Genomic DNA, 13081 nt, shown 5'->3' with positions numbered 1-13081 from the left:
TTTAATTAAATTGTTAAATAGAAAGAGGTAATAAATTAATTGTGCAGACAAAAGGGATAATACACTAGGATGTATAGAATTCATACATTTATATGGCTTGGGGAAAAAACTTTCCCAAGAAGATGAAGAATTTGATTCTTAATAGAATTAAATTGCATACTGATCCAAGCCAAGATAGGAGCAGAGTTGGAAATCCATAATTTCAATATTCACAGAATAGATTCTTCTCCATTAAATCAGTTGTGGATGCTAAATCTTCTTTGGATCCTTGCTGTAAGTGAAATGAAAGAATATTTAGCTTTCAGAGCACTCTGAGCAAACAGTAGAATCTCTGAATTATGTAAAAGTTAAATCACATTTTATCCAAAAGCCAGACCACTTTGTAGCTGATGATACCCTGCACATAGCAGGGGGGTTGAAACTAGGTGATGATTATGGTCCTTTTCAACCCAGGCCATTCTATGATTCTATTCTACTCTATGATATATAAAAGCGGTGTGGAGATTTTTCTTGTTTTTCTTCCTCCCTATAGCTAGAATTGACAGAAATAGATACTACAGAGGCAGTATTGCTGTTCAGGTTTGGATATACACCTAAATTACTGCATTTCTCTGTATGGATGTTCTTAGCCCACGACAAATGCAAGGTCATGAGCTTGCTGAGCTTTCCTTCAACTAATGAAGCCAAGCTGCATTACTGAATGTATAGTTTGCTGTTGGCTATAGAAATGTGCAGAGACATTTCCTTATTCCAGCTGACACATACTAATGTGACAGCCTGTGGCAACTGAATTGTATAGTTGTGGCTCTAGTTATTAATTAGATGGGACTGAAAAGAATGTGTTTCAGGTGGATCCTGGCCATGGAAATACTTCCTCTCTCCTTGCTTCAGGGCTGAGTGACTTGGTTCACCATGAATCTTTCTTGCTCTTAGAACTGTTTGATTAAAAACTGCACCTTTTTCAGAAGAGCAATGTAATTAAATTTTACATTATGATTTATTCTCATTCTACTGTGCTAGTAACCCTATAAGTAATTTTAAAGTGATCATGACCCTAATGTTGCATACTTTGGAATAGTGTGTATCTGAAAGACAAGGCAAATTGTGAAATCTGGAAATCACTTGGCTGACAATTTGCTCTAAGCATTGCCCCATCTTCCTGAATGAATAAATGGTATCAGTGTAGTACTGATCCAGAAGCAAGGCAGAAAATAATGGTTCCTGTAGACATCATTTCTTCACTGTTTTCCCAAAAGACTAGCAAAGAGAAAGATAGAACCCCTATTGATTTAACAGTGGGTTTTTTTGTTTGTTTGCTTTTTTGTTTGTTTGTTTGTTTTTTTCTCTGTCATTTTCCATGTCCTCAGACTTACCAGAAGTAAAGGTGGCTTGGAAACCAGAAGCTGTATCAGCACCATCTGTGACAAACTCTATGAGCATAAGATTGCTAGAAGAAACTATGTCAGCGGGTATCTGTGATCCACAGGTTTTGTCCATTAGAACTGCAGAATACTTGCTGGATCCATCGTAAACTTTAACATAATCACCCTGACAGCCTCTGGTTGTCCTCAGCTGGAAGGCACGAAAGTGCAGAGAAATCTGGAAGGCAATCAAAAACAAGCCTGTCATACACACATACGTGACTTCTTTGTTTGAATGTCCTCTAAATGAGACAGAATCCAAGCTGCGTCCAAAACCAAACTGAAACTGATTGCCCCTACTTGCCTCTCATCCCCTGAAGATGCAGGATTCAGATCTAATGAGCCTGTGACTGAATGCTCCCATGCTCAGACTGCTTTGTCTTGATTTTGCAAACCTGAAGCCCAATGCATGGAGGTTTTCCAAAATCACAACTCTGCAGTTGTTTTTCCCATACCTGGCTTAAGGACATGAAAAGTAGAGACTAGTTTGAAATCTCTCTTATGGAAAAAAATGTTATATGGAAACTGGTATGCAGAAAAAAAAGCAAAATGCCTTACAAAGAAAGATGCAAGTTCAGTCATATACCAAGACCGTTATTAACTTATGATTACCTTTCTGGATCGGGTTCGGATAAGCCAGACACAGTTGGTGTTATCTGAATAGTTTCTTGGGTAGTTGGCAGATTTCAGTGACCCAAACGCTGCATCAATAATAGTGCTGCAGCGACCTGAGGGAGAAGCATTTATCTCAGTACCACGCTTGCAGAAACTTCCACCCATTTAAAATTACAGTATCTTCAAAATGTAAAAGTCATGATTTTCTGATATGGCAGCACTCATTTCAAGGTATCAGTACATCTTGATTAAAATGAAAAATCACGTCCTAATTTTCATATAATACGTAAGCGTCTCTATCAAAACGAGAAGTGAAGTCATATGCAGAAAAAAAATTAACTTTATCAATGAGCATAGTGTAGCAAGGGATCTCGTGATGAAGTATCCTTTCTGCACCTCTTTAAAGAATGCCAAGGCTTCATTTTGCTATCTTTGCTCTTGTGGTCTTCCACTGGGATAAGGAAGTAATCTGGTGTAAGAAGAATCAAGAAAACTTTGGTTTCTCTACAATACTTGAGTTCTAAGCTTAGGAGGACTTGTGCTTTCCTCTGTGCAAGGAATAATATTCATTCGTGTTCACATTTCTCTGATTGTATAGGAGAATTTCTTCAAGCAGAAGTTAAAAGTAAGGAGTGGAAAATACATAGACATCTAGAATGACAGCTTAAATATTTGAAAACTATTAGGTTAAAAGATGCACAAGATATGAAACTGTTTCAATTCAGAGGAGCTATGGCTCTTTGACTCGGGTCTTAAATACAAACTGCAACAAAGGAAAGTGATGTCTGACTTTTTGAGGGGTTTATAGCTGTCTCTTGAGCCTTCACAAACCCAAGGACTCTATGAAGTTTACAGAGTGACATGCAGTTAAGTCATTGCTGCAGCATTGCAACGGTGAATGTATTTAATTTATTTTTGAGGTAGAAAATAGTACCTCACTAATCACAGTATTTCTCCAGCTTGACCTTTGCGTTCTCTCCCATAGTGACCGTATGGGTACCATGAATTTAGAGAGTAATCTCATAGTATTTGATGATAAACTGCTGCCACTGCATACTGCTCATACACCTCCACCAAGGAGCTGAGTACCCTCAGGTGAAAGGACAGCTTTGAGGAACTTACTGCAATTGTAAAGCCTGTTGATTTTGGCCACATCCAAGTTGCTCAGCCCCAGCCTCTGTCCAATATGCACTGATCCATCAGGAACCGGTACAATTGTTGCTTTTCCAGTGGTATTAGTGAATGTGTGTCTGGGAAAAATAAAAAATAAGATAAAAATAAATAATAATAATAATAAAAATTGTTCTTCAAGTAAAACAGCATTTTTCAGGATTTAATAGCACAGTCTGTGTCCTATAGAGGGAAAATAGCAGTTGTATGAATCAGAGGAAAAAGACAGTTCTTCCATACACACCTATCTGTGACTGATGGCTAGCAGGCAGTCTTCTTAGCTATCTAACTCTTTTTTTTTCTTTTTTTTTTTTCCCCAAATGGCAAAGGGAGCTTCTGATGCTTCTATCTTGGTTGTTGCTGTGGTTCTAACTGCTATCCAATTAGGTTTGATTAAGATGCCCATCAGTAAGCTGATGCCTTTCTTTACCCCCAAGTTCAGCTGTGAATGATTCCATAAAGAAAATTAAAGGATAATCATTTAACCTTGAGGAATGGAAGAACTGAATTGACTCACAATGTTCTACTAGTTGGAAGAGTGCTATAAGAGTTCTAATGCAAGATTTGAGTTCCAACAAAAGCAACATCATATTGCTACTTACGGGCCATAGTGCATTACTGAAGAATAGTCATAAGGAAGGCCTAGATTGTTGGAGTTTTCAAATTTCCTGAAGTCTGGTCTGTCAGCTGTAATATAAGGTACTGTATTAGTGTATGCTTCTTATCTACTCACTTTAGGGAACAAGGAATAGCTGGGAACAGGATGATATATCTGCCCCTACATAGAGGAAGTCAGAAGCACTTACCTGGGCTGATGTACTCCCACATGATCCTTACATATCTGTCCCTGTCACTTCGAGAATGCTCATGCAAAAATCCCAGAGCGTGGTCCAGTTCGTGCTGAATAATTCCTTTCCACATGCAGCCTCCTTTCATCACAGATACCGTCTGCCCACCTCCTACTTTTCCATAGTTGGACCAGCATCTGAGATTGAACACCAGCAGAAGACTTACAGGATTTTTATTATCAGACAGGCAAAGGGACAGTACGGAGAACTTTGCTTCACGTGAGCCTTGCCTCATATGATGTGGGAGCGGAAGGATTGCATTCTGTCCCCTGGGATAGTGTCTACGAAAAGGCAAAACTGGCCATGATGTAGAAAATGTCAACTATTTATGGTCTTAAATATTTAAGTCATTAAGGTCTCCTGGAAGACTTTCATTAGCAAAGAGGCTCCTGCATGCTAGCTTTCTGTACATAGTGATTTTAACTGCCTAGATAAAAACATTTTTATCCAAATGATTGAATCCTGTATTAGAACTGGAGTTAAGAATAGCACTTTAAAGCTGGCATATGTTGAACAGTTCTCTCACAGGATCAAATTCTGACCCTAACAATCAACTGTGATTCAGAGAACTCCTTATTTTGTAAGTTACAATTGATCTTGTCTGTGCAAGTGAGGACTACTGTTATAACCTGTTACATATTGTTCTCAAATGTGTGGTGTAATATGTATATGCAACATAAGATACACTCTCCACCTCAAGGCTTTTTTTTTTTTTTATCATCAGTCGCTTCTGAGTCACTGCTGTAACAGTTGTGTCTTTGAACTTGCAGGATACCTTGCACTGTTAAAAAACAAAGATTCTTGTCTTAATCCACACCTTTTTCCTCTTCAAGGTCACACAAGATGTGAATAGTGAGGAATCAGCTTTGTAGGAATAACTTGCTCATTTATCTTTCAACTCACCCATCAGCAGATCTAATGATGAGGTAGTCACGTTCTGTCTTGCGCTTCACAAAATTAATACAAGTCAGTGTTTCAAATTCTGCCATGGCTTCATGAATCCCTTTCACATGGTTCTCCTCTGGAGAAGAAAAGGTTAATTTGGGGGGGGGGGGGGGGAGGGGAGGGGCGGTCACTCAACAATAACAAGTGGCATTAAAATATGGATGCACAAAAACAGGGTAGATGAGGGACATAAGCTGGACTAGGCTCTTTCTTGCTTCTTGCTCAGCAATTTATTTCATTTCAGTTAACCTGGCATGAGATTCTCCTTTTGCAGATTAGCGTCCAAAAGGATTCAAGTGGGAACGTTTTATTCTTAACTTCTTGGTTTAAATTGTAACAACAATTATTGCTACAACTTCTGTTCATTTAGAGGCAGATGTGGGAAGATATTTTGCTAATAAAAACTAGGCTATTCAAACCACATTGCAAATATCATGAATCTTATAAAGGCAGATGTTCTGAAGATACAATTAGAGAATGTGATTAATGTTATCTCTAGGAGATCGTACTCAAAACATGAGTACATGATGCCAACTGCTCAAGGAAATTTGATCTGTTGATTTTTTTGTAATTTACAATTGATCTGTACTTGCATAGCAGAAATGAATCCTTAGAATAGATTTCATCGACTGTATGGCCACTGGAGGTAGGTTTCTATCTAAAGCTTATTGGACAAAATCCATTAAAAAATACTAATAATTAAAAAAAAAAAAAAGAGAGAGAGAGAGAGAGAGAGAGAGAGAAGAAAGAATGCAATTTATACCCACCATAAGTAGGATCCAAGACATAGGGAATACGAACAATCCCATCCCTGGACTGAGGCCAATAGCAATTGCGACAGTTGATGGCACTGCGGCTCCTTCGAGGGACTATGTCACCTTCTTGCAAGTACTGAGAGCTGTCTGTGGTGAAAAAGAAGGGATGGAAATACCTGAGCCACAGATTGCTGGGAGCTGTCTAGGGCATATTTGAAAAAGTATCATTCTACTTGTGCTCCTTCATATTTTTCCTTCATATCTGCTCCTGTTCAGCATGGGAAGTGAGTGGACTATTTAGCTAGGTGGACGTTACCTACTTCCCTACACAGTTCTTAGCTAAGAGGCCTGACGGGAAGGGACAAATTGAAAGGAGTAATATTTGTAGAAAACTGTAGGAAAGTCTGTTACTACAGGCAGAAATAAAGTTTCAAGAATGACATTATCCCCCCCCCGAAAGTGTGAAAAAGCAAAGCTGATAGGAAGTGGTGAATAAGAAGAATGAAGGTGCAGAATATCTAGGGCAGGAGGCTTGAAATTGACAAATTGACTATTGCTTATGTAGGAGTCTCTAAGGCAAAGTGATATGATAACTGAATGCAAGTAATGCTTGCACTCAGGCAGTTAAATAACAAAGCATCCAATTATCCAGTTTCTCATTTTGTGTCCATAGAAAGACCAAGATGTTGAGGACTAAAGCTGAAGAAGCTGCTTGTGTAGCTCAGCTGCCTTCACACCTGATATCATCTTCAATATTGAGAAGACATTTGAGGTACCGTAGGCCTTCAGCAGAACCCAGACAAGGTGTTCCCTGTGGCCAGTCTCTGAGGGTTTCTTACGTATGTATAAGATAGAAAAAATGTTTGCGCTTACTGTGCTAAGACAGCGTACCTTCCCTGTTGCCTCCCCCACATCAGCAGAAAGGCCATGTATAAGCAGAACTGTGATGGCATTACCTTTGTTAACTTCCAAAATTCTGTTAAAAATAACTTCATCTTCAGAGTCTATCTCTGTTGGTGATGGAGAGTCTGTGTAGAAAATATAAAGTATCACTCTCTAATTCTCAAGGAAAACCTGAATCCTCATTTTTAACCTGATGAGTTTCCAGGAACTCCTCTTGTTCTGGTCCTGATTACAGTGATGTATTGAAACTCACTGAACCTATTTATGTGTTGGCACGGTGTTCAGTCATGTACATCTTTGCTCAGTGATACGACCTTGTGAACCTCCCAACAGCTGTGGCTATCTCGGCATTCATCTAATACCAAGAACAATTTCCTTTCAATCAATCCTTCTCTCTACCTTTGTTATTTAGTTATTGTATTTTAAATACTTGTTTTTTGGCTCTTCTTAAGCCTGTTTTATCCTGTATAGGAGGCCAGCTGGCAATTCTTCTTGTCTACACATCTTCTTCCTGGCATTCAATAAGCACAGCCATCCTGCATGCATGCTCCACAAACAACCCACTAACACATCACAATAAATATGGATGGAGAGTAGTCCTGCTCCTTACTGTTGGGTATACTGCTCTTGAAAAACTCTTGAAGTCAATGAAATCAGAACTGAATTCCTATTTCATGAATGAGACTGTTGTCCCCACATCAGCTCAACATCAGGGACTTATGGGCTCTGTAGTGAATAAAATCAGCTGAGTCTGAGTGCCTTTCTTTGAGCCTTGACATCAAGAAACAGCACAGGCAGATGGTCTCTGTGATTGCTGTTACTTTCAGAAGTTATTTAAGTTATTATCTACACAGAGACATTTTTAGAAAAATTAACAGATTTTCAGCTGAGCCAAAAAACTGGCTACAATCAAAGGACTGTGCTTTGCATTAAATACTCTGGTGAGTGCATTCATTTAAAATTTCTTCCCCGAGATTAACTTGTGTTAAGCATGTGCTATTTTCTATAGTAATTAGGTAGTTAACAACTGGTATACTCTAGCAAGTACTTATGTACATAGAGATGTAATAATACGTACCGTATATATCCTCTTCTGTAGTAACCTACAAGGACAATACATTAGTTTTGTCTCACAGCTGATATTATTACATAAATTAGAAAAAAAAAAAAAAAAAAACAAAGGAACAGAAGGGTAACTATTTTAAGCACCTCTGCAGTTTTGAGTTATTTAGTGTATCATGGGTGAGCTAAGTACTACCATGTTGTGGTAGATATTTTTCTTTGCTGTCTTTTGATATAGATATCATGAGGAAAACTGGAGACTCATGAAATGCATTTTAAAGCATGTAGCATGTTTCAGAGCTTCTAGCTTCATTCATCTCCCAGCTAGTAAGAGTGCAAAATTGATGACTTCTCTGATGAAATCCCCATGACATCATCCCACGTTTGTGGTGATTGACCATAGCATCTACTGCTTGTAGGGGACTGTACGCTGAAGCCTAGCTTGGGGAGGTAACACTGGTAGCAAAACAAATTGCCATGCTTCCATTGCCTGGCAGAAATTAAAAGCAGATTTGAGTTTTCTCTATGACTCCAGAAGAGGCAAAGTCTTCCTGGGATTGTGTCTGTATTTGGGTATTGTGAAGCAATGAATGGGATAGGGAAGGAAACCGAGCACTCTGATACTTTTTATCTGAGAAGACTTTCCTGCTCAGATGGCGATATGGATGGAGTAGATGAGTCTTGAAATCAATACTGGACACCAAAGTGAACAAAGGAGCTGATCTAGCTGTCCTTACCTGAGTAGATTCTGTTGCTGCTAAAAGAAAGGAAGAAAAAGACAAGGGACAAATTAGATTCTGAATGCAACTTCAATGGTATAGGCTCCTCAGACAGTAGAATGCCTTTGGCAGGTGCCACTGCTTGAAGAGCTTGAAGTTAGTTGCACTAACTGATAAATATACGCACAGAAATTAAATTGAGATTTAGACAAACAGCTGTGAAAATTCCTAGCAGTACAGAATCGTGATTATTTATCATCTAAGAAATCCGCAAAGCATTTTGTCAGCTTCAGAGTGAAAAATGACAGAGGAAATTTGGAACAAATATGCTTTGTCCCCAGATTTCACTGGAAAACACGCAGAATAACAGCCCAGCAGTCTTCACTGGTTTCAGAGAGCAAAAGGATAAAATTACGAAATTGTACGAAGGCTATCATTTAGTGCTAGGCAAACAATCCTGACTTCAGGATGCATCTGGCAGCACCTTGGAACCATCCTTATTTCTAAGATATTTTTCTAGTGTGGCATCTTTTGAATTCTGCTAAAAATTGGTTTCTAGATACCAACACGGAAAGGAAAATCTGATATATAGATTTCTGAGCAGAAACTTCTTTGTTACAGCATCGTAAAAGTACAGAAATGGAAAGATTCTCTGAAGGTCATCCAGTTTGTCTAGTTTCCCTAAGGCAGAAGTGGTTTTATCTATGTTACTCTTGACCACTGTTTGCTTGACCTGTTCTTAAGTATGATGGATATGCCACAAATCTTTCTAGTACCTCTTCCATGTTGCTAATAATTGTAGTCTTCTTTGTCTAAATTTAAAACCATTATTTTTATCTCCCCTCCCAACACCGCAGTTATGCAAACAATTTGCATATTTCTAAGCCCATCCATGTTGCTTGACTTTTTGACCATGTGTTTTCAACAGAAGGTACAGCCATCACATCTTGCAGCACCTTTCCCTTTTCACAGCTCCCATTGATCTAGGTGGTTATTGTCCAAATGTACTAAGGGGGTTTCTACTATTCAGAATAGATGTAGATTGGCTCCAAATCTGCTGAACAGTAAAATTTACATCCCTTTTCTTCCATGTCATAAGTGACATCTCAAAAGAAGCACCAGCCACTTTTCATTAGCCACTTACTTCTTCTGAATATGTCAAGCAAGTCTGCCTCTTGCTACATATCACCCCTGCATCTGACAGTTTTTTGGTCCTATTAAGGTCTACCTACAGGTATATTTCCACTGACCTGCTCTGGAAATCTGCAATGATCCCATTCTATTTTGCAAATTGACAAAAGCTGTTCTGTTAAGCTTGTACTATTTGTTTTCCGTCACAGTACAATGCAAAGCTTTCTCTGACACCTGATGTCCCTTTCTTTTACTGCTGCACCAAGGCAGGCAAGGAGGCAAATGAATAGCTAAGTCTTTTCCAAGTGCTCAGTTTAAAGGAAAGATATCAAAATTCAACATGAAAATTGAATTTTCAAGTGTTTAAAATCACATCTAAATTAACCTAACAAACCACATCCAGAAAGTAAGTGTAAAGCGCATCTGTTGGAAGTCATGTGCATTCAGCCCAAAAGTATATTAGGAACAAGAAAGTTGCTGCTATTATGCGCTCTACAGCTGCCACTCACCAGCAAATTGGTCTTATGTGTTCACCTGTATTTACCACACATTGATGAAATTTAAACTTATATATCTTTTATACCCCTCTGATTCTTTTTTCATTATTATGTGTTTTGACAAAGTGAAGTCAAGGTTTCTGTTCAACCCCCTGCAGCTGAGGAACACAGTAGGAGGCATTCAGACACACAGCTCTGAGTTCTCTGACTCAGAACTTTCAACTCCCTCTGCTATCAGTAAAATCAATTTGTCGACAGTTTTGTCTACCACAACACGCACATCACTGATGACATGCAGATACTTTCATCACTGTGTCTTTTTTTCCGCTTTCCTGTGGCCTCTTTGCCAGCACCGTGTTTCAGCCAAGCAGCTCACAGTAGCACATTTATGTGTAACCACAAAACCAGCAGCACCACAACACAGCCTGTCATTCATTTCAGAACCTACTACACTGCACAGAATGGCAACTGCAGGACATGTGGTTCTCTCCACAGCACAGACCTCACCTTCTTTTCTCTGTTCCTCATATACTAAGAGCAGCATAGATTTTCCTTCGTATCTTTTGTTCTGCTGCACCCAGACAGATCCTTCTGTCTAGCATTACTGCAAGAACCATTGAGATGTGACAGCCTAAACTTTTCCTACCTTGTGGAAGCTCTGCCTTAAACATATCTTAATTTCTCCTTATTTCAGCTGTTATTTGTCTGTTCATTCCATGAAGACACTGGGAAGCCATACAATCAGTAATAATAACTCTCCAAAATATATACCTTAGTAAGTAGGCAAAAAGAAAACCATACTTTCATGAAATCCCTTATATAATGCAGATTAGTGGGCTGGTTATTCCTGCCAGTATAAAGACTGTAGTCACACTCCAAGCTTGTAAAAATTATATACCTGAAGCTATCACCAAAACTACATTACTTGCATCAGATAACGACCAAAATCCCAAATTGCTGTTATGTAATTTATTTGATACAAAGTCAATAATTAACACTTGTCTTTAAAATCAGTAGAAATTCTACTTACTTGCTGTGCTGTTTTCATAGTTGTCCTGAAAAAATCAATAAGTAAAAGATGTTAATTTTCTTTGGCTCATGAGGACAGCAACAATAGCATCAAAATCAGATCAGAAAAAGCAGGACAAAAGAAATAGATTAACTTCATATCTTTTTATATTTCTGGTATTTTAGTAATCAGAAATTTATCAAAATGTGTTTCCACAGCTTAACTCCAGGAAAAGCAAGTCAAGTAGAGGAAAGAGCAGGGCTGCCTGGACCTTCTCTCACCTGAATAGGGAAGCCCAGTACAGAGGCAAGCAGAAATGCAATGAAGATTAGGAGCATTTTCAGATTCATTCTCCAACCCTGACAGACCTTCAATGCTTGTCCTAATCTCTATCAGTTCAGGAGTGCTGCTGCTAGATATACCAGCAGGGCCTGCCCTGACAGGGCTCAAAATATCATCCCTAGCCAATGGGGATCCAAGCAGGAAGCAAATTTCTCTTGTAGCCTCAACAACCTATTTAGCCCCAGGGCATCTCCCAGTGCTGCACTGCTGCTGTCACTGTGATCTATGGCATCCCCTGTCTCCACACTGTCATTCACACTGCTCTCTGAACCTGGATCAACCTCATGTTTTGTTACCGTGATGCACCTTGTATGTTTCTTGTAGGGTATTTCCTTAAGTACTCAATTTGACTGATACCACATGAGAAGACCTTGCACCTGGAGACCTTTTCACAGTACTGTACTGGTTGGATTTCAGATGGTGGGTGACTTGTTCTATATATCATGCAAAGCACAGAAGTCTGTGACAGTATTCTGCTATTTTGGAACACGTGAAAAATCACTATTCAGTGAAGTCATGTCTGCATCTTCCCTGAGCAGACATCCTGAGAAGCCCAAGCAGTGTTTTTCATTCCCCCATCTATAGAATGATTAACAGACCACCGCTTACTGAGTTTACTTCTGCAGAACTGCATGCAAGAATCAAAAAGCAGACCTGGCAAGACATGCTTGGAGGAGGTCTCTTGTCACAACAGCATCTTGCCATGGCCTCTTTATTGCAGCAAAGCTTGGTGAAATATTTGCTGAATGTTCTATACGTGGAGAATTATCTGCTCTCTGATACATCCTTGTTTTGTGTCAGTGTACATTTTCCATGCATGGAGAAGGAGTTACCCTTGTTGGTAAATGAACCAAGAAAGAACCAAGAAGTAGCACAGTGGGAGAGAGCTTTCCACCTGTTTTTCAGAAGATGAAACCCAGCTGAGGGTAGGAGTCACATGGAAACATCAACTGAAACACATTGTCAGGGATTATTATTAGGTGCTTGATGAAAGTTCACAGTCACACACCGTCGTCTATTTTAGGAGAGTCTGAGCTGACAAAACCCAGGGCTAAATTATCATTAGCCGACAGGGAGGCAGCACAGCAGAATACTGCTTGTTGCCTCTCTTGCTGCAGTACAGTATGCCCTGGATGCCAGAAGCAGGGCAGCGCACGTCCCTTGTCTCCATGAAAGAACAGAGATTAAGTAGGCACAGTCAGCATGCTAATCGTGCCGACATGGGCAGTCTTTGTGTTTCTCTATGTGCATAAATATTTGCACTAAACAATGCTAAATGCCTTTCTTTGTATTTGGGCAGGACAGTGATGAAAACCTTTTTTGCACTGAGGCAAAGTAGTGCAGATCTGGTCTGTGATCCTAGTGAAGTTCTCCAGGCTTCTCCCTCAATCCAAGGACAAAGTAGATGTCCTCGATTCCAGATGCCTTAGCATTCCAAAAAGTATTAAAAACACCAAACCACCACAGAATGGGACTTGTGTATAATCTGCTAACTTGCATTAGAATTTAGGAAAAAAAAAGTAAAGGTCAGACTACCCTGAGGGAAAACCAGTCCAGGAACAAAAGGAGAGATCAGAGATACTGAGGGAATAAAACAAGGGGTTAAACTTGGGAAGATCAGTAAACTTAGCATCTTTGTAGGTTGTTGCTGGGAAAATGCTACA

The 13081-nt window shown here is 39.3% G+C and overlaps 1 protein-coding gene across 2 annotated transcripts; it reads right to left on the bottom strand.

Moving 5' to 3' along the window:
• Positions 1–55: 55 nt before the first annotated feature.
• Positions 56–11450, bottom strand: ASTL (astacin like metalloendopeptidase). Of its 2 annotated transcripts, none has more exons than XM_048947949.1 (13): positions 11357–11450; positions 11097–11121; positions 8457–8476; positions 7736–7760; positions 6711–6782; positions 5767–5901; positions 4958–5075; positions 4013–4191; positions 3809–3893; positions 3159–3286; positions 2034–2149; positions 1374–1599; positions 56–271 (listed from the first exon to the last, which is right to left on the bottom strand). In XM_048947949.1, the coding sequence occupies exons 1-13, from the start codon at positions 11423–11425 to the stop codon at positions 237–239; spliced, it is 1233 nt and encodes a 410-aa protein (XP_048803906.1). In that variant the 5' UTR covers positions 11426–11450; the 3' UTR covers positions 56–236. The 2 variants fall into 2 exon arrangements, with proteins under 2 accessions (XP_048803906.1, XP_048803907.1); XM_048947950.1 differs by having other exon boundaries at positions 8457–8473.
• Positions 11451–13081: the final 1631 nt, after the last annotated feature.

The sequence above is a fragment of the Lagopus muta genome, chromosome 6 (assembly GCF_023343835.1).
Source record: "Lagopus muta isolate bLagMut1 chromosome 6, bLagMut1 primary, whole genome shotgun sequence".
NCBI classification, from domain to species: domain Eukaryota; kingdom Metazoa; phylum Chordata; class Aves; order Galliformes; family Phasianidae; genus Lagopus; species Lagopus muta.
Note: the sequence above shows the minus strand (reverse complement) of the source record. Positions and strands in the feature narration are given on the sequence as shown.

Excerpts from the sequence above, each read along its gene's own strand:
- ASTL (XM_048947949.1), bottom strand. The coding sequence starts at position 11,425 with ATGAATCTGAAAATGCTCCTAATCTTCATTGCATTTCTGCTTGCCTCT. Across the intron at positions 8,477-11,096 it reads CTATGAAAACAGCACAGCAA|CAGCAACAGAATCTACTCAG; the intron begins GTAAGTAGAATT and ends CCTTTCTTTTAG. Across the intron at positions 2,150-3,158 it reads CAACAGGCTTTACAATTGCA|GTCGCTGCAGCACTATTATT; the intron begins GTAAGTTCCTCA and ends CTTCTCCCTCAG.